This window comes from Siphateles boraxobius, unplaced genomic scaffold (assembly GCF_051911475.1).
Source record: "Siphateles boraxobius isolate OS27281-9 unplaced genomic scaffold, OSU_SipBor_1 204, whole genome shotgun sequence".
In the NCBI taxonomy this organism is placed as follows: domain Eukaryota; kingdom Metazoa; phylum Chordata; class Actinopteri; order Cypriniformes; family Leuciscidae; genus Siphateles; species Siphateles boraxobius.
Window position 1 is genome coordinate 874,537 of NW_027508816.1, and position 20,464 is coordinate 895,000.

General features: G+C 47.1%; 1 protein-coding gene across 7 annotated transcripts in view; it reads right to left on the reverse strand.

Moving 5' to 3' along the window:
• Positions 1-20,464, reverse strand: part of ccdc88ab (coiled-coil domain containing 88Ab) — a 134,352-nt gene that overhangs the window by 89,473 nt on the left and 24,415 nt on the right. For all 7 annotated transcript variants that reach the window (XM_077237555.1, XM_077237553.1, XM_077237552.1 and 4 more), the window contains exons 8-10: positions 13,935-14,092; positions 7,171-7,252; positions 6,140-6,298 (exon numbers count right to left, since the gene is read on the reverse strand). In XM_077237555.1, the coding sequence (XP_077093670.1) occupies positions 6,140-6,298; positions 7,171-7,252; positions 13,935-14,092 (399 nt within the window). The remainder of the gene's footprint in view (positions 1-6,139; positions 6,299-7,170; positions 7,253-13,934; positions 14,093-20,464) is intronic.

Genomic DNA, 20,464 nt, shown 5'->3' on the forward strand with positions numbered 1-20,464 from the left:
AGCATTCCCTCGTGAACACACACACACAATCAATAACTTCCACAGCATTTCCAGCATTCTCTCATGAACACACACACACACACAATCAATAACCGCCACAGCATTCCGAGCATTCCCTCATGAACACACACACACAATCAATAACTGCCACAGCATTCCCAGCATTCCCTCGTGAACACACACACACACACACAATCAATAACTTCCACAGCATTCCCAACATTCCCACATGAACACACACAATAAATAACCGCCACAGCATTCCCAACATTCCCTCATGAACACACACAATCAATAACTGCCACAGCATTCCCTCATGAACACACACACAATCAATAACCGCTACAGCATTCCCAACATTCCCTCGTGAACACACACACACAATCAATAACCGCTACAGCATTCCCAACATTCCCTCATGAACACACACACAATCAATAACCGCTACAGCATTCCCAACATTCCCTCGTGAACACACACACACAATCAATAACCGCTACAGCATTCCCAACATTCTCTCATGAACACACACACACACACAATCAATAACCGCCACAGCATTCCGAGCATTCCCTCATGAACACACACACACAATCAATAACTGCCACAGCATTCCCAGCATTCCCTCATGAACACACACAATCAATAACTGCCACAGCATTCCCAGCATTCCCTCGTGAACACACACAATCAATAACTGCCACAGCATTTCCAACATTCCCTCGTGAACACACACAATCAATAACCGCCACAGCATTCCCAGCATTCCCTCGTGAACACACACAATCAATAACTGCCACAGCATTCCCAGCATTCCCTCGTGAACACACACAATCAATAACTGCCACAGCATTTCCAACATTCCCTCGTGAAAACACACAATCAATAACTGCCACAGCATTCCCAGCATTCCCTCATGAACACACACACACAATCAATAACTGCCACAGCATTCCCAAAATTCCCTCGTGAAACACAATCAATAACTGCCACAGCATTCCCAACATTCCCACATGAACACACACAATCAATAACCGCCACAGCATTCCCAGCATTCCCTCATGAACACACACACACACAATCAATAACCGCTACAGCATTCCCAACATTCCCACATGAACACACACAATCAATAACCGCCACAGCATTCCCAGCATTCCCTCATGAACACACACACACACACACAATCAATAACCGCTACAGCATTCCCAACATTCTCTCATGAACACACACACACACACAATCAATAACCGCCACAGCATTCCGAGCATTCCCTCATGAACACACACACACAATCAATAACTTCCACAGCATTTCCAGCATTCCCTCGTGAACACACACACACAATCAATAACTTCCACAGCATTTCCAGCATTCCCTCGTGAACACACACACACAATCAATAACTTCCACAGCATTTCCAGCATTCTCTCATGAACACACACACACACACAATCAATAACCGCCACAGCATTCCGAGCATTCCCTCATGAACACACACACACAATCAATAACTGCCACACTATTCCCAGCATTCCCTCGTGAACACACACACACAATCAATAACTTCCACATCATTTCCAGCATTCCCTCGTGAACACACACAATCAATAACTTCCACAGCATTCCCAACATTCCCACATGAACACACACAATAAATAACCGCCACAGCATTCCCAACATTCCCTCATGAACACACACAATCAATAACTGCCACAGCATTCCCTCATGAACACACACACAATCAATAACCGCTACAGCATTCCCAACATTCCCTCATGAACACACACACAATCAATAACCGCTACAGCATTCCCAACATTCCCTCGTGAACACACACACAATCAATAACCGCTACAGCATTCCCAACATTCCCTCGTGAACACACACACACAATCAATAACCGCTACAGCATTCCCAACATTCTCTCATGAACACACACACACACACAATCAATAACCGCCACAGCATTCCGAGCATTCCCTCATGAACACACACAATCAATAACTGCCACAGCATTCCCAACATTCTCTCATGAACACACACACACACACAATCAATAACTGCCACAGCATTCCCAGCATTCCCTCATGAACACACACAATCAATAACTGCCACAGCATTCCCAACATTCTCTCATGAACACACACACACACACAATCAATAACTGCCACAGCATTCCCAGCATTCCCTCATGAACACACACAATCAATAACTGCCACAGCATTCCCAACATTCTCTCATGAACACACACACACACACAATCAATAACTGCCACAGCATTCCCAGCATTCCCTCATGAACACACACAATCAATAACTGCCACAGCATTCCCAGCATTCCCTCGTGAACACACACAATCAATAACTGCCACAGCATTTCCAACATTCCCTCGTGAACACACACAATCAATAACCGCCACAGCATTCCCAGCATTCCCTCGTGAACACACACAATCAATAACTGCCACAGCATTCCCAGCATTCCCTCGTGAACACACACAATCAATAACTGCCACAGCATTTCCAACATTCCCTCGTGAACACACACAATCAATAACTGCCACAGCATTCCCAGCATTCCCTCATGAACACACACACACAATCAATAACCGCCACAGCATTTCCAACATTCCCTCGTGAACACACACAATCAATAAATTCCAAAGCTTTCCCAGCATTCCCTCATGAACACACACAATCAATAACTGCCACAGCATTCCCTCAGGAACACACACACACACACACACAAAATTAATAACTGCCAGAGCATTCCCTCATGAACACACACACACACACACAATCAATAACCGCCACAGCATTCCCAGCATTCCCTCATGAACACACACACAATCAATAACCGCCACAGCATTCCCACATGAACACACACAATCAATAACTGCCACAGCATTCCCAGCATTCCCTCATGAACACACACAATCAATAACTGCCACAGCATTCCCAGCATTCCCTCGTGAACACACACAATCAATAACTGCCACAGCATTCCCAGCATTCCCTCGTGAACACACACAATCAATAACTGCCACAGCATTCCCAGCATTCCCTCGTGAACACACACAATCAATAACTGCCACAGCATTCCCTCATGAACACACACAATCAATAACTGCCACAGCGTTCCCAGCATTCCCTCGTAAACACACACAATCAATAACTGCCACAGCATTCCCAGCATTCCCTCGTGAACACACACAATCAATAACTGCCACAGCATTCCCTCGTGAACACACACACACAATCAATAACTGCCACAGCGTTCCCAGCATTCCCTCATGAACACACACAATCAATAACTGCCACAGCATTCCCTCGTGAACACACACAATCAATAACTGCCACAGCATTCCCTCATGAACACACACAATCAATAACTGCCACAGCGTTCCCAGCATTCCCTCGTGAACACACACAATCAATAACTGCACAGCATTCCCAGGGTTCCCTTGTGAACACACACACACACAATCAGTAACTGCCACAGCATTCCCAACATTCCCTCGTGAACACACACAATCAATAACTGCCACAGCATTCCCAACATTCCCTCATGAACACACACAATCAATAACTGCACAGCATTCCCAGGGTTCCCTTGTGAACACACACACACACAATCAGTAACTGCCACAGCATTCCCAACATTCCCTCGTGAACACACACAATCAATAACTGCCACAGCATTCCCAGCATTCCCTCATGAACACACACAATCAATAACTGCACAGCATTCCCAGGGTTCCCTTGTGAACACACACACACACAATCAGTAACTGCCACAGCATTCCCAACATTCCCTCGTGAACACACACAATCAATAACTGCCACAGCATTCCCAGCATTCCCTCATGAACACACACAATCAATAACTTCCACAGCATTCCCAGGGTTCCCTCGTAAACACACACAATCAATAACTTCCACAGCATTCCCAGCATTCCCTCATGAACACACACAATCAATAACTTCCACAGCATTCCCAACATTCCCTCATGAACACACACAATCAATAACTGCCACAGCATTCCCTCGTGAACACACACAATCAATAACTGCCACAGCATTCCCAGCATTCCCTCGTGAACACACACACACAATCAATAACTGCCACAGCATTCCCAGGATTCCCTCATGAACACACACAATCAATAACTTCCACAGCATTCCCAACATTCCCTCATGAACACACACAATCAATAACTGCCACAGCATTCCCAGCATTCCCTCGTGAACACACACACACAATCAATAACTTCCACAGCATTCGCAGCATTCCCTCATGAACACACACAATCAATAACTGCCACAGCATTCCCAGGGTTCCCTTGTGAACACACACACACACAATCAGTAACTGCCACAGCATTCCCAACATTCCCTCGTGAACACACACAATCAATAACTGCCACAGCATTCCCAGGGTTCCCTCGTGAACACACACACACAATCAATAACTGCCACAGCATTCCCAGGATTCCCTCGTGAACACACACAATCAATAACTGCCATAGCATTCCCAGCATTCCCTCGTGAACACACACAATCAATAACTGCCACAGCATTCCCAGCATTCCCTCGTGAACACACACACACAATCAATAACTGCCACAGCATTCCCAGGATTCCCTCGTGAACACACACAATCAATAACTGCCACAGCATTCCCAGCATTCCCTCGTGAACACACACAATCAATAACTGCCACAGCATTCCCAGCATTCCCTCGTGAACACACACACACACAATCAATAACTGCCACAGCATTCCCAGGATTCCCTCATGAACACACACAATCAATAACTGCCACAGCATTCCCAGCATTCCCTCGTAAACACACACAATCAATAACTGCCACAGCATTCCCAGCATTCCCTCGTGAACACACACACACACAATCAATAACTTCCACAGCATTCCCTCATGAACACACACAATCAATAACTGCCACAGCATTCCCAGCATTCCCTCATGAACACACACAATCAATAACTGCCACAGCATTCCCAGCATTCCCTCGTGAACACACACAATCAATAACTGCCACAGCATTCCCAGCATTCCCTCGTGAACACACACACACACAATCAATAACTGCCACAGCATTCCCAGGATTCCCTCGTGAACACACACAATCAATAACTTCCACAGCATTCCCAGCATTCCCTCGTAAACACACACAATCAATAACTGCCACAGCATTCCCAGGGTTCCCTTGTGAACACACACACACACAATCAATAACTTCCACAGCATTCCCAACATTCCCTCATGAACACACACAATCAATAACTGCCACAGCATTCCCAGCATTCCCTCGTGAACACACACAATCAGTAACTGCCACAGCATTCCCAGCATTCCCTCATGAACACACACAATCAATAACTGCCACAGCATTCCCAGCATTCCCTCGTGAACACACACAATCAATAACTGCCACAGCATTCCCAGCATTCCCTCGTGAACACACACACACACAATCAATAACTGCCACAGCATTCCCAGGATTCCCTCGTGAACACACACAATCAATAACTTCCACAGCATTCCCAGCATTCCCTTATGAACACACACAATCAATAACTTCCACAGCATTCCCAGCATTCCCTCGTAAACACACACAATCAATAACTTCCACAGCATTCCCAACATTCCCTCATGAACACACACAATCAATAACTGCCACAGCATTCCCAGCATTCCCTCGTGAACACACACAATCAATAACTTCCACAGCATTCCCAGCATTCCCTCGTAAACACACACAATCAATAACTGCCACAGCATTCCCAGGGTTCCCTTGTGAACACACACACACACAATCAATAACTTCCACAGCATTCCCAGCATTCCCTCGTGAACACACACAATCAGTAACTGCCACAGCATTCCCAGCATTCCCTCATGAACACACACAATCAATAACTGCCACAGCATTCCCAGGGTTCCCTTGTGAACACACACACACACAATCAATAACTTCCACAGCATTCCCAACATTCCCTCATGAACACACACAATCAATAACTGCCACAGCATTCCCAGCATTCCCTCGTGAACACACACACACAATCAATAACAGCATTCCCAGGTGAACAGATATAGTGATGTGAGCGCACCTCCACCCTGGTCCTGTAGAACTCGATGTCGTGGAGCTTCTCCTTGTAGCGCATCACTTCACTCTCCAGCTTGTCGACTCTGACGGCCTTCTCTCTGAGCGCGTCGAGCTCGTCCCGATACGCCCGCAGCGAGCGCGCGTCACACACCAGCTGCACGTTCTGACACACAAACACACACACACACACACACACACACACACACACACACACACACACACACACACACACACACAATTACACTTCTGTACTTCTTTTCTGTACTTCTTTCAGCGTCTCTTTTTACAACAAAGTTCAGTCTTTGTATACACACAAAACTATTTTTACTATTTTTATTATTCAGACTATTATTCATGCATAGATATCTATATTTACCACATCCGACTGCTCCAGACACGACAACATTTCAGATGTTGCTCAGTCAATTTTCATTAAAATGCCACAACATTGTGCAGCCTATGGTTGTAAGAGCCACAGATATATGGGAGGGGTCTCTGATGATCAATCTTATTTATCAGAGTTGTTTTAACCAATAGTCTTTTTGATGTACCATATGCAAAATTATGTAACATAAACTCTTTCCCCGCCACTAACAGAATTTTCCAGCTTCCCGTGTTTTCACTGTTATACAGTAGGGGGCGCTGTTACACATCTTCTGAAGGAGTACTGAATCTCCTGATCAAAACACAGGAGAAGCAGCAGAAACAAGCGATAGAAGCATTGCTGACGCACGTTGTAGTCTTTAACAAAAAAACTATTTTCTCAGGTTTTTTGTTCAAAATTATGCTTTATGAAATTTCTGGGTGAACTGTCCCTTTAAGAGCCAGTGTGTGTTGATTATCACTGATCAGACAGACAGTGGGACACAGCATCTATAAATACATGTGTGATGATTGGCTGTGTAAAGCTGAGGCGTGTAAGTAGGTAAAGGAATTACAGTAATCATGACACATTAGGACTGGCTATCACAATGACAGAGATTAAGTGTAGCTCAGAGTCACACAGGAACACAGACAGGTGTGGTGACGCCTCACTTCCTGCTGCAGTCTCTTCACTTCCTGCTCCATGTGGTCCACTTCCTGTCTGCAGTCCAGCAGCTGTTCAGTCTTCTCCTCTCTGAAACACAAATCCACACACCCTCAGCCACAGGTCAAAGGTTAACCCGTCAGGCATCAGCCACAGGTCAAAGGTTAACCCGTCAGGCACATGACTCTGATGTCACTCAAGTGAATCTGTGATAATCCCACTGTAAGACGAGAAGACATCCACTAATGAACTTTACTAGAGACCAGGGCCAGTATTTATCAAGCCTCTGAGAGTTACTCACAGGAACGCTGCTAACTCTCGGCTCAAAGCTGCGCTCTGACGCTAGTTCTCAGGCGTCTCCGGCGTGATGTAAGAGAAGTGTAGGACTGACTCTAGTGTCAGGCTTGAGATGATTCGTGCCACAAACGGGCTTTTGGATGACGACACCAATCACTGAATACATTTCCTTATTTAAGAATATTCTCAGATATTCACATTGAATGGGGAAATTCCTAAGAGGAGTTTACATGCAACACACATATTTGACAATAAATAATTTTCAAGAGAACATGATATACACATTGGAAATGAAAGATAAACACGTTTTCCACCATGTCTTAATTACAGATTTTTTGCTGTTAACTGACCATATATAGACTAGATATTATGATATAATCCACAACCACGGGCTCAACAGAACCCGAGCTGGCGTGTGGAAGAAGCGCTACTGATGCAGAAACATGTTATAAAGCTTCAGGCCAACGTTAGCCAGCGCTGAGAAACATGACAACGTTAGCCAGCGCTGAGAAACATGACAACGTTAGCCAGCGCTGAGAAACATGACAACGTTAGCCAGCGCTGAGAAACATGACAACGTAAGCCAGCGCTGAGAAACATGACAACGTTAGCCAGCCAGCGCTGAGAAACATGACAACGTTAGCCAGCGCTGAGAAACATGACAACGTTAGCCAGCGCTGAGAAACATGACAACGTTAGCCAGCGTTGAGAAACATGACAACGTTAGCCAGCGCTGAGAAACATGACAACGTTAGCCAGCGCTGAGAAACAGGACAACGTTAGCCAGCGCTGAGAAACAGGACAACGTTAGCCAGCGCTTAGGAACATGACAACGTTAGCCAGCGCTGAGAAACATGACAACGTTAGCCAGCCAGCGCTGAGAAACATGACAACGTTAGCCAACGCTGAGAAACATGACAACGTTAGCCAGCCAGCGCTGAGAAACATGACAACATTAGCCAGCGCTGAGAAACATGACAACGTTAGCCAGCGCTGAGAAAAATGACAACGTTAGCCAGCGTTGAGAAACATGACAACGTTAGCCAGCGCTGAGAAACAGGACAACGTTAGCCAGCGCTTAGGAACATGACAACGTTAGCCAGCGCTGAGAAACATGACGTTAGCCAGCCAGCGCTGAGAAACATGACAACGTTAGCCAGCCAGCGCTGAGAAACATGACAACGTTAGCCAGTGCTGAGAAACATGACAACGTTAGCCAGCGCTGAGAAACATGACAACGTTAGCCAGCGCTGAGAAACATGACAACGTTAGCCAGCGCTGAGAAACATGACAACGTTAGCCAGCGCTGAGAAACATGACAACGTTAGCCAGCGCTGAGAAACAGGACGTTAGCCAGCGCTGAGAAACATGACAACGTTAGCCAGCGCTGAGAAACAGGACAACGTTAGCCAGCCAGCGCTGAGAAACATGACAACGTTAGCCAACGCTGAGAAACATGACAACGTTAGCCAGCCAGCGCTGAGAAACATGACAACGTTAGCCAGTGCTGAGAAACATGACAACGTTAGCCAGCGCTGAGAAACATGACAACGTTAGCCAGCCAGCGCTGAGAAACATGACAACGTTAGCCAGTGCTGAGAAACATGACAACGTTAGCCAGCGCTGAGAAACATGACAACGTTAGCCAGCGCTGAGAAACAGGACAACGTTAGCCAGCGCTGAGAAACATGACAACGTTAGCCAGCGCTGAGAAACAGGACAACGTTAGCAAGCGCTTAGGAACACGACAACGTTAGCCAGCGCTTAGGAACATGACAACGTTAGCCAGCGCTGAGAAACAGGACAACGTTAGCCAGCGCTTAGGAACACGACAACGTTAGCCAGCGCTTAGGAACATGACAACGTTAGCCAGCGCTTAGGAACATGACAACGTTAGCCAGCCAGCGCTGAGAAACATGACAACGTTAGCCAGCGCTGAGAAACATGACAACGTTAGCCAGCGCTGAGAAACATGACAACGTTAGCCAGCGCTGAGAAACATGACAACGTTAGCCAGCGCTGAGAAACATGACAACGTTAGCCAGCGCTGAGAAACATGACAACGTTAGCCAGCGCTGAGAAACAGGACAACGTTAGCCAGCGCTGAGAAACAGGACAACGTTAGCCAGCGCTTAGGAACATGACAACGTTAGCCAGCCAGCGCTGAGAAACATGACAACGTTAGCCAGCCAGCGCTGAGAAACATGACAACGTTAGCCAGCCAGCGCTGAGAAACATGACAACGTTAGCCAGCCAGCGCTGAGAAACATGACAACGTTAGCCAGCCAGCGCTGAGAAACATGACAACGTTAGCCAGCCAGCGCTGAGAAACATGACAACGTTAGCCAGCGCTGAGAAACATGACAACGTTAGCCAGCACTGAGAAAGATGATGCTCTGTCCAAACCCTACAGCTTGATCAACAGCTCGTCTTCAAGAGTTTCAAAAACATTAATTCTCTCCTGAAAGCGTTCATCACAACTCCTCACCACTGGAGAGATCTAGAGCTGTCTTGAATAACAGTGATTCTTAGCTTTAAGACATTTGGTAACTTGTTTTTATACTTAAAGGGATACTTCAGGATTTAGCATTAAGCTTTGTATTAGTAGAAAACCAGTAGTATTTTCGAATTACCGTGCTTCCCCCCCTCATATCCCCCTGATATGAGAGATTTATGTATTTTTAGTCTGGAAAAAATCTTCAGATTACGCAAAAATCGTCATTTTGCGTGATCGGAGGATTTTTGTGCCAGAGGCTTAAAACTACAGCCAGTACTAGTAGCTACTTCCGCATGTTTTCATTACGCCCATATGGGGCGGGATCTCATTCACAGAGTGTTAAGATATTGTCAGCCATCTTTCTGTAGAAGCTAAGCTAACAGGCTCGTGCTCTGTGTAAAAAGTTTCTATAGTAGACTAATCACGATGGCGGAAGGTAGTTTTGAAGTTGAAATGGCAGAAGGGGATTTCGAATATCTGTTCTTCCCGTGTAGTCAGCTGAGCTATTGTTGTTATATTTACATCTATGCTAGCATACTGTATGTGCAAATAGTTCTCATTACTAACGTTGTGCTTACTGTTTTGTAGACAATATCACCTAACAGCCTACCGTCACCGTATTAAAGCAAGCCTAGTTGTATCCATTTTACGGATACTGCCGCCTGTAACCGGTAGGCGTGGTTTGGGAGTGACCTCGTAAGGGCAGCAAAGCAAGTTTCTGCCTTTTCTGTCTAGAATGCTTCAATTTCAAAAGTAATTTCACATTTCTACTATATAAATGACCAATATTAAATACACATTCATCTTCCCAGAGCTGAAGTATCCCTTTAAGTTTGAAAGTAGGAGTAATTATCATGGATTCTCAGCACTTAAGACTATTATGGCCCTTTGAGAAGCTTGATAAATACGGGCCCTGATGAGAGCCGTGACTGCGTTTGATAAAACACACAGATAACGGATCCTTATCATGACTGTGGGGAACGGGAAGAGGAAGTGTGTGATTGTTTTATAGCACACACACAGATTAAAATAGCGTGTCCTCTTTCCCTGCAGTGCAGAGCAGAGCCGCGGCCTCATTACCAGTGTGAGCGCTGTGTGTTGCGCTATAATGTGCCAGCGCTCCTCTGATCGTTGCTGTTATTTGTACATTAATGAGTTTTAATGCTTGTAGGAACATCTGACTTGTTTCAGACAAGAATTGATTTTGTGTTAGAGTGCCGACTGCATCAGCTTCACACACACGCTTGAGTTGTAGAGCTGTAGCTCATCCAGGGTTTATATCTACAGAGACTGTAAAATCTAATTCCAGGACTTTCAAGGACTTTTCAAGCACTACTTTTTCGGTTCTCAAGGACTACAATCAGAGATCTCACTTATCAAACAATATCTTTATTATCTTTCAAATTCTAAAAATGGTAAAAAATTAAACAAAAATATACTAATAAAACAAAATGGTTCAAATAAAGTGCAGCACAAGCAATGACTGTGGTAACATTAACCAATGACAGGATACTATGACTAAGATATCACTTTCCTCTCTCAAACTGATTTATTTCCAGGAATATATGATGCACCTGAAGAATGAAACCTGTAATATATACTTGGATATTTATATGAGCAATATCACACTCATAGCCATGCGAAATGCCTCTATATCTATATCAGACGCAATACAGCTTTAATTTTGTGTGAAAAGATTGTTTAATCAATAAAATTAAACACTAATTTAACATATATTGTCTTTCACTAGTTCAAGCACTTTTCAAGTACCTATTTTATAAATATGGCTGTTTTTAGGGGTTTTCCAGGACTTACATTTCAAAACGTCAAACTCAAGCACTTTCAGCACTTTGTACGAACCCTGTAATAATAATAATAATGTTTCTTGAGCACCAAATCAGCATTAGAATGATTCCTGATAATCATGTGACACTGAAGACTGGAGTTAAGTTCAGCTTTGCTTCACAGAAAAAAAAAAAAATTACAATTGAAGGGGTCATATAATGCCATTTTTGTACAAGTTAATATGAATCTTTAGAGTCTAAATGAAAACTTTGTAATATACTTTTATTAAAAATTCTCATTAGTATTTAAGAAAACACTAATTTTACCTGGTCAAAAACAGCTCTGTTTTCAGCACGCCGTTTCAGTGCATATGCCTTTAAATGATAATGAGCTTGGCTGACTCCGCCCCTCTGTTCTGTGGGGCGTTTTTGACACCACGCACGCGGAGTGTTGCCCTGACAACAGTTGAGGGTATATTTTGGAGAAAGAATGGCAGCGGGAGTCTCTGAGGACACATCTGTGCAAACGTATCAATCTGAACCGGAGTCGGACCCGGAACAAGATGACGGCCCGAAGAAGTTCGACAATTTAGGCTCGAACAGGACGTTTCTGAATGGTTGGTTAACGTAATTTCACGTAATGTTCACCTGCGTACACAGTTTTTAATAACACATTAACCATAACGCGTTGTTCATTATTATAAACGAGGGATTATGAATTATATTGAGAACGTCGTAACGTGACAGAGAAAACATGCCGTAATATACCCTGAGTGTAAACATTAGCCGCGTTCATCGTGAAGCGTGCAAGCGATTTGCAAAGATTCATATTTAAAGGTTAATAAAACGTTACACTCACTTCTTCTGGAGGTGCAGCAGGAACACGAATAGTTGGTTCCGATTCTGTTTTCAGGACCAGCTTCTTAGCAAAACCAGATTTACACTGACACTCGTTTATAAAGCAGTCTGGTGACAAATGATTAGCGCTAACATAAAAGCATTTACGTAGATCTTTGGGAATATTCCCTTCAAAAATAAAAATCAGCCACTGCGTCTTCAGCGGTTCGAATTTAGGAACATTAAAATGACTGCTGTTCATTATTACAGCCAAGAACAGAACACCACAATCGCTTAGACGCCATTCTGCTCCAGTGTATCAACAATGGCGGACTGCGATGACGGCTCGCTCAGGGCGGGTCTGTGTTGTAACGCTGCTGTCAATCATCATTCGTGGGAGGGGCGTTCGATCTAGTGACATCACACGGTCGAACGGCTCAATTTGAGGCAGGGGAATACATATAAGGAGATTAAAACAAAAACACTGGATGGATTTTTATCTTTATATGATGGTTGTGTACAGGCACTGCCAACACACATTTCAGTACAATCAACTTTTAAAAGTGCATGTACCATTATATGACCCCTTTAATATTTACAATTAAATATATTATTGTTGAAAAAAAGTTAAAATTAGAATAATATTTCACAATATTGCTGTTTTTACTGTATTTCTAATCAACTAAATGCAGTCTTTGTGAGCATGAGAGACTTCTTTCGAAAACATTAAATGATCTTCCTGACATCAAACGTTTGAACAGCAGTGTATATATATATATATATAAAATACACTGGAAAAAAACGTTTCAGTTTCAACTGAATTCAGCTTGTACAGTTATTCTCTGCGGTTATGTAATTATGTTGCATTAGACTAATTTATATCGAGTTCTGATTTCTATTTTGTGACGCCTGTTTTAAGGTTACTCTTAGCTATGTTGCTCTCATCTGTTTTATTTGTTGTCATGCATGTTATGTTATATCTTCTTTTAATCTTGTTATTCTGTAAAGCACTTGGGTCAGCCTAGTGGCTGTTGTAAATGTGCAATATAAATTAAAGTTGAACTTAAACTTTTTATTAGTACAGTAGCTTAATGTAAATGATTGATCAGGGATTTTGTTAAAGAGTTGCCAGGATGTCACAGAAGCAGATTAGATAACTGTAACTCTCCTGTCAGTATTTGTGCTGTACTGTAGTTATTCTGCTGATCCTGTTCCTGTTCCTGAAGTGGATCAGAAGGAGAAGGACTTAAAGAGCTTCTCTTCTCTAACACACACCCTGACCTGAACACCTGAGAGACACTTCCCCTCATGTAGAGGAAGCTGAGTAATGTATGAGGAAGTGATGTCAGATACTCACAGCTCCTGGCGCAGGCGTCTGATCTTAGCTTTAGCGTCGGCTAGCTCCACAGACAGATGCTGAACGCTCTCTGTGCGGCTCATGCTAGGAGACTCGTTGGGCGACGGGGCGAGAGTCATGTGACCACAGTCCCGCTCCACAGTCAGAGAGACGACCATCTGACAGCAGAACACACACACATTACGCTGAGCATCATGGGTACTAGGGCTGTCATCAATGTGTTTATATATCAGGAACACACACACATTACGCTGAGCATCATGGGTACTAATCAATGCAGCAGTCAAAATATCGATTAATGCGTTTATACAGGCCTCGACATTAAGCCTTTTCATGTGCATGTTTGTGCTTCGGACAAGCAAATCGGTCATTAACTTACAATAAATGTAATACAACCAGAATCATTCTCTCGTTTTAGTCATTCCCAAGTTATTTTTTTGTTATTGACGTTTTAATCAGGCTAGTTGTCCGGACAAGCAAGAAAAAATCTCTTCCAAGCGCCGCTTCAAAAACTCCACTCGCTCGCAGAAGCGCTAACGCGAGCCCTGGGTTATACATCAGTGCCAGCACAGGCTAATGGAGGAGTTAACGCAGAGCCCTGGGTTATACATCAGTGCCAGCACAGGCTAATGGAGGAGTTAACGCAGAGCCCTGGGTTATACATCAGTGCCAGCACAGGTTAGTGGAGGAGTTAACGCGAGCCCTGGGTTATACATCAGGGCCAGCACAGGTTAGTGGAGGAGTTAACGCAGAGCCCTGGGTTATACATCAGGGCCAGCACAGGTTAGTGGAAGAGTTAACACAGAGTCCTGGGTTATACATCAGGGCCAGCACAGGTTAGTGGAGGAGTTAACGCAGAGCCCTGGGTTATACATCAGGGCCAGCACAGGTTAGTGGAGGAGTTAACGCAGAGCCCTGGGTTATACATCAGGGCCAGCACAGGTTAGTGGAGGAGTTAACGCAGAGCCCCGGGTTATACATCAGGGCCAGCACAGGTTAGTGGAGGAGTTAACGCAGAGCCCTGGGTTATACATCAGGGCCAGCACAGGTTAGTGGAGGAGTTAACGCAGAGCCCTGGGTTATTCATCAGGGCCAGCACAGGCTAATGGAGGAGTTAACGCAGAGCCCTGGGTTATACATCAGGGCCAGTACAGGCTAATGGAGGAGTTAACACAGAGCCCTGGGTTATACATCAGGGCCAGCACAGGCTAGTGGGGGAGTTAACGCAGAGCCCTGGGTTATACATCAGTGCCAGCACAGGCTAATGGAGGAGTTAACACAGAGCCCTGGGGTTATACATCAGGGCCAGTACAGGCTAATGGAGGAGTTAACACAGAGCCCTGGGTTATACATCAGTGCCAGCACAGGCTAATGGAGGAGTTAACGCAGAGCCCTGGGTTATACATCAGGGCCAGCACAGGCTAATGGAGGAGTTAACACAGAGCCCTGGGTTATACATCAGGGCCAGCACAGGCTAATGGAGGAGTTAACGCAGAGCCCTGGGTTATACATCAGGGCCAGCACAGGCTAGTGGAGGAGTTAACGCAGAGCCCTGGGTTATACATCAGGGCCAGCACAGGCTAGTGGAGGAGTTAACGCAGAGCCCTGGGTTATACATCAGGGCCAGCACAGGCTAGAGGAGGAGTTAACGCAGAGCCCTGGGTTATACATCAGGGCCAGCACAGGCTAGTGGAGGAGTTGACGCAGAGCCCTGGGTTATACATCAGGGCCAGCACAGGCTAGTGGAGGAGTTAACGCAGAGCCCTGGGTTATACATCAGGGCCAGCACAGGCTAATGAAGGAGTTAACAGAGAGCCCTGGGTTATACATCAGAGCCAGCACAGGCTAATGGAGGAGTTAACGCAGAGCCCTGGGTTATACATCAGGGCCAGCACAGGCTAATGGAGGAGTTAACGCAGAGCCCTGGGTTATACATCAGGGCCAGCACAGGCTAATGGAGGAGTTAACGCAGAGCCCTGGGTTATACATCAGGGCCAGCACAGGCTAATGGAGGAGTTAACGCAGAGCCCTGGGTTATACATCAGGGCCAGCACAGGCTAATGGAGTTGTTAACGCAGAGCCCTGGATTATACATCAGGGCCAGTACAGGCTAGTGGAAGAGTTCACACAGAGCCCTGGGTTATACATCAGGACCAGCACAGGCTAATGGAGGAGTTAACGCAGAGCCCTGGGTTATACATCAGGGCCAGCACAGGCTAATGGAGTTGTTAACGCAGAGCCCTGGGTTATACATCAGGGCCAGTACAGGCTAGTGGAAGAGTTCACACAGAGCCCTGGGTTATTCATCAGGGCCAGCACAGGCTAATGGAGGAGTTAACGCAGAGCCCTGGGTTACACATCAGGGCCAGTACAGGCTAGTGGAAGAGTTCACACAGAGCCCTGGGTTATACATCAGGACCAGCACAGGCTAGTGGAGGAGTTAACGCAGAGCCCTGGGTTATACATCAGGGCCAGCACAGGCTAATGGAGGAGTTAACGCAGAGCCCTGGGTTATACATCAGGGCCAGAACAGGCTAGTGGAGGAGTTAACGCAGAGCCCTGGGTTATACATCAGGGCCAGCACAGGCTAATGAAGGAGTTAACGCAGAGCCCTGGGTTATACATCAGGGTCACCACAGGCTAGTGGAGGAGTCAACGCAGAGCCTTGGGTTACACATCAGGGCCAGCACAGGCTAATGGAGGAGTTAACACAGAGCCCTGGGTTATACATCAGGGCCAGCACAGGCTAGTGGAAGAGTTAACGCAGAGCCCTGGGTTATACATCAGGGCCAGCACAGGCTAGTGGAGGAGTTAACGCAGAGCCCTGGGTTATACATCAGGGCCAGCACAGGCTAGTGGAGGAGTTAACGCAGAGCCCTGGGTTATACATCAGGGCCAGCACAGGCAAGTGGAGGAGTTAACGCAGAGCCCTGGGTTATACATCAGGGCCAGCACAGGCTAGTGGAGGAGTTAACGCAGAGCCCTGGGTTATACATCAGGGCCAGCACAGGCTAGTGGAGGAGTTAACGCAGAGCCCTGGGTTATACATCAGGGCCAGCACAGGCTAATGGAGGAGTTAACGCAGAGCCCTGGGTTATACATCAGGGCCAGCACAGGCTAGTGGAGGAGTTAACGCAGAGCCCTGGGTTATACATCAGGGCCAGCACAGGCTAGTGGAGGAGTTAACGCAGAGCCCTGGGTTATACATCAGGGCCAGCACAGGCTAGTGGAGGAGTTAACGCAGAGCCCTGGGTTATACATCAGGGCCAGCACAGGCTAATGAAGGAGTTAACAGAGAGCCCTGGGTTATACATCAGAGCCAGCACAGGCTAGTGGAGGAGTTAACGCAGAGCCCTGGGTTATACATCAGGGCCAGCACAGGCTAATGGAGGAGTTAACGCAGAGCCCTGGGTTATACATCAGGGCCAGAACAGGCTAGTGGACGAGTTAACGAAGAGCCCTGGGTTATACATCAGGGCCAGCACAGGCTAATGGAGGAGTTAACGCAGAGCCCTGGGTTATACATCAGGGCCAGAACAGGCTAGTGGAGGAGTTAACGCAGAGCCCTGGGTTATACATCAGGGCCAGCACAGGCTAATGAAGGAGTTAACGCAGAGCCCTGGGTTATACATCAGGGTCACCACAGGCTAGTGGAGGAGTCAACGCAGAGCCTTGGGTTACACATCAGGGCCAGCACAGGCTAATGGAGGAGTTAACGCAGAGCCCTGGGTTATACATCAGGGCCAGCACAGGCTAGTGGAGGAGTTAACACAGAGCCCTGGGTTATACATCAGGGCCAGCACAGGCTAGTGGAAGAGTTAACGCAGAGCCCTGGGTTATACATCAGGGCCAGCACAGGCTAGTGGAGGAGTTAACACAGAGCCCTGGGTTATACATCAGGGCCAGCACAGGCTAGTGGAGGAGTTAACGCAGAGCCCTGGGTTACACATCAGGGCCAGCACAGGCTAGTGGAGGAGTTAACGCAGAGCCCTGGGTTATACATCAGGGCCAGCACAGGCTAGTGGAGGAGTTAACGCAGAGCCCTGGGTTATACATCAGGGCCAGCACAGGCTAATGGAGGAGTTAACGCAGAGCCCTGGGTTATACATCAGGGCCAGCACAGGCTAGTGGAGGAGTTAACGCAGAGCCCTGGGTTATACATCAGGGCCAGCACAGGCTAGTGGAGGAGTTAACGCAGAGCCCTGGGTTATACATCAGGGCCAGCACAGGCTAGTGGAAGAGTTAACGCAGAGCCCTGGGTTATACATCAGGGCCAGCACAGGCTAATGGAGGAGTTAACGCAGAGCCCTGGGTTATACATCAGGGCCAGCACAGGCTATTGGAGGAGTTAACGCAGAGCCCTGGGTTATACATCAGGGCCAGCACAGGCTAGTGGAAGAGTTAACGCAGAGCCCTGGGTTATACATCAGGGCCAGCACAGGCTAGTGGAGGAGTTAACAGAGAGCCCTGGGTTATACATCAGGGCCAGCACAGGCTAATGGAGGAGTTAACGCAGAGCCCTGGGTTATACATCAGGGCCAGCACAGGCTAATGGAGGAGTTAACGCAGAGCCCTGGGTTATACATCAGGGCCAGAACAGGCTAGTGGAGGAGTTAACAGAGAGCCCTGGGTTACACATCAGGGCCAGCACAGGCTAGTGGAGGAGTTTACAGAGAGCCCTGGGTTATACATCAGGGCCAGCACAGGCTAGTGGAGGAGTTAACAGAGAGCCCTGGGTTACACACCAGGGCCAGCACAGGCTAGTGGAGGAGTTTACAGAGAGCCCTGGGTTACACATCAGGGCCAGCACAGGCTAGTGGAGGAGTTAACAGAGAGCCCTGGGTTACACATCAGGGCCAGCACAGGCTAGTGGAGGAGTTAACGCAGAGCCCTGGGTTATTCATCAGGGCCAGCACAGGCTAGTGGAGGAGTTAACGCAGAGCCCTGGGTTATACATCAGGACCAGCACAGGCTAGTGGAGGAGTTAACGCAGAGCCCTGGGTTATTCATCAGGGCCAGAACAGGCTAGTGGAGGAGTTAACGCAGAGCCCTGGGTTATACATCAGGGCCAGCACAGGCTAGTGGAGGAGTTAACGCAGAGCCCTGGGTTATACATCAGGGCCAGCACAGGCTAGTGGAGGAGTTAACGCAGAGCCCTGGGTTATACATCAGGACCAGCACAGGCTAGTGGAGGAGTTAACGCAGAGCCCTGGGTTATACATCAGGGCCAGCACAGGCTAGTGGAGGAGTTAACGCAGAGCCCTGGGTTATACATCAGGGCCAGCACAGGTTAGTGGAGGAGTTAACGCAGAGCCCTGGGTTATACATCAGGGCCAGCACAGGCTAATGGAGTTGTTAACGCAGAGCCCTGGGTTATACATCAGGGCCAGCACAGGCTAGTGGAGGAGTTAACGCAGAGCCCTGGGTTATTCATCAGGGCCAGAACAGGCTAGTGGAGGAGTTAACGCAGAGCCCTGGGTTATACATCAGTGCCAGCACAGGCTAATGGAGTTGTTAACGCAGAGCCCTGGGTTATACATCAGGGCCAGCACAGGCTAGTGGAGGAGTTAACGCAGAGCCCTGGGTTATTCATCAGGGCCAGAACAGGCTAGTGGAGGAGTTAACGCAGAGCCCTGGGTTATACATCAGTGCCAGCACAGGCTAATGGAGGAGTTAACGCAGAGCCCTGGGTTACACATCAGGGCCAGCACAGGTTAGTGGAGGAGTTAACGCAGAGCCCTGGGTTATACATCAGGGCCAGCACAGGCTAGTGGAGGAGTTAACGCAGAGCCCTGGGTTATACATCAGGGCCAGCACAGGTTAGTGGAGGAGTTAACGCAGAGCCCTGGGTTATACATCAGGGCCAGCACAGGCTAGTGGAGGAGTTAACGCAGAGCCCTGGGTTATTCATCAGGGCCAGAACAGGCTAGTGGAGGAGTTAACGCAGAGCCCTGGGTTATACATCAGTGCCAGCACAGGCTAATGGAGGAGTTAACGCAGAGCCCTGGGTTACACATCAGGGCCAGCACAGGTTAGTGGAGGAGTTAACGCAGAGCCCTGGGTTATACATCAGGGCCAGCACAGGTTAGTGGAGGAGTTAACGCAGAGCCCTGGGTTATACATCAGGGCCAGCACAGGTTAGTGGAGGAGTTAACGCAGAGCCCTGGGTTATACATCAGGGCCAGCACAGGTTAGTGGAGGAGTTAACGCAGAGCCCTGGGTTATACATCAGGGCCAGCACAGGTTAGTGGAGGAGTTAACGCAGAGCCCTGGGTTATACATCAGGGCCAGCACAGGTTAGTGGAGGAGTTAACGCAGAGCCCTGGGTTATACATCAGGGCCAGCACAGGTTAGTGGAGGAGTTAACGCAGAGCCCTGGGTTATACATCAGGGCCAGCACAGGTTAGTGGAGGAGTTAACGCAGAGCCCTGGGTTACACATCAGGGCCAGCACAGGTTAGTGGAGGAGTTAACGCAGAGCCCTGGGTTATACATCAGGGCCAGCACAGGTTAGTGGAGGAGTTAACACAG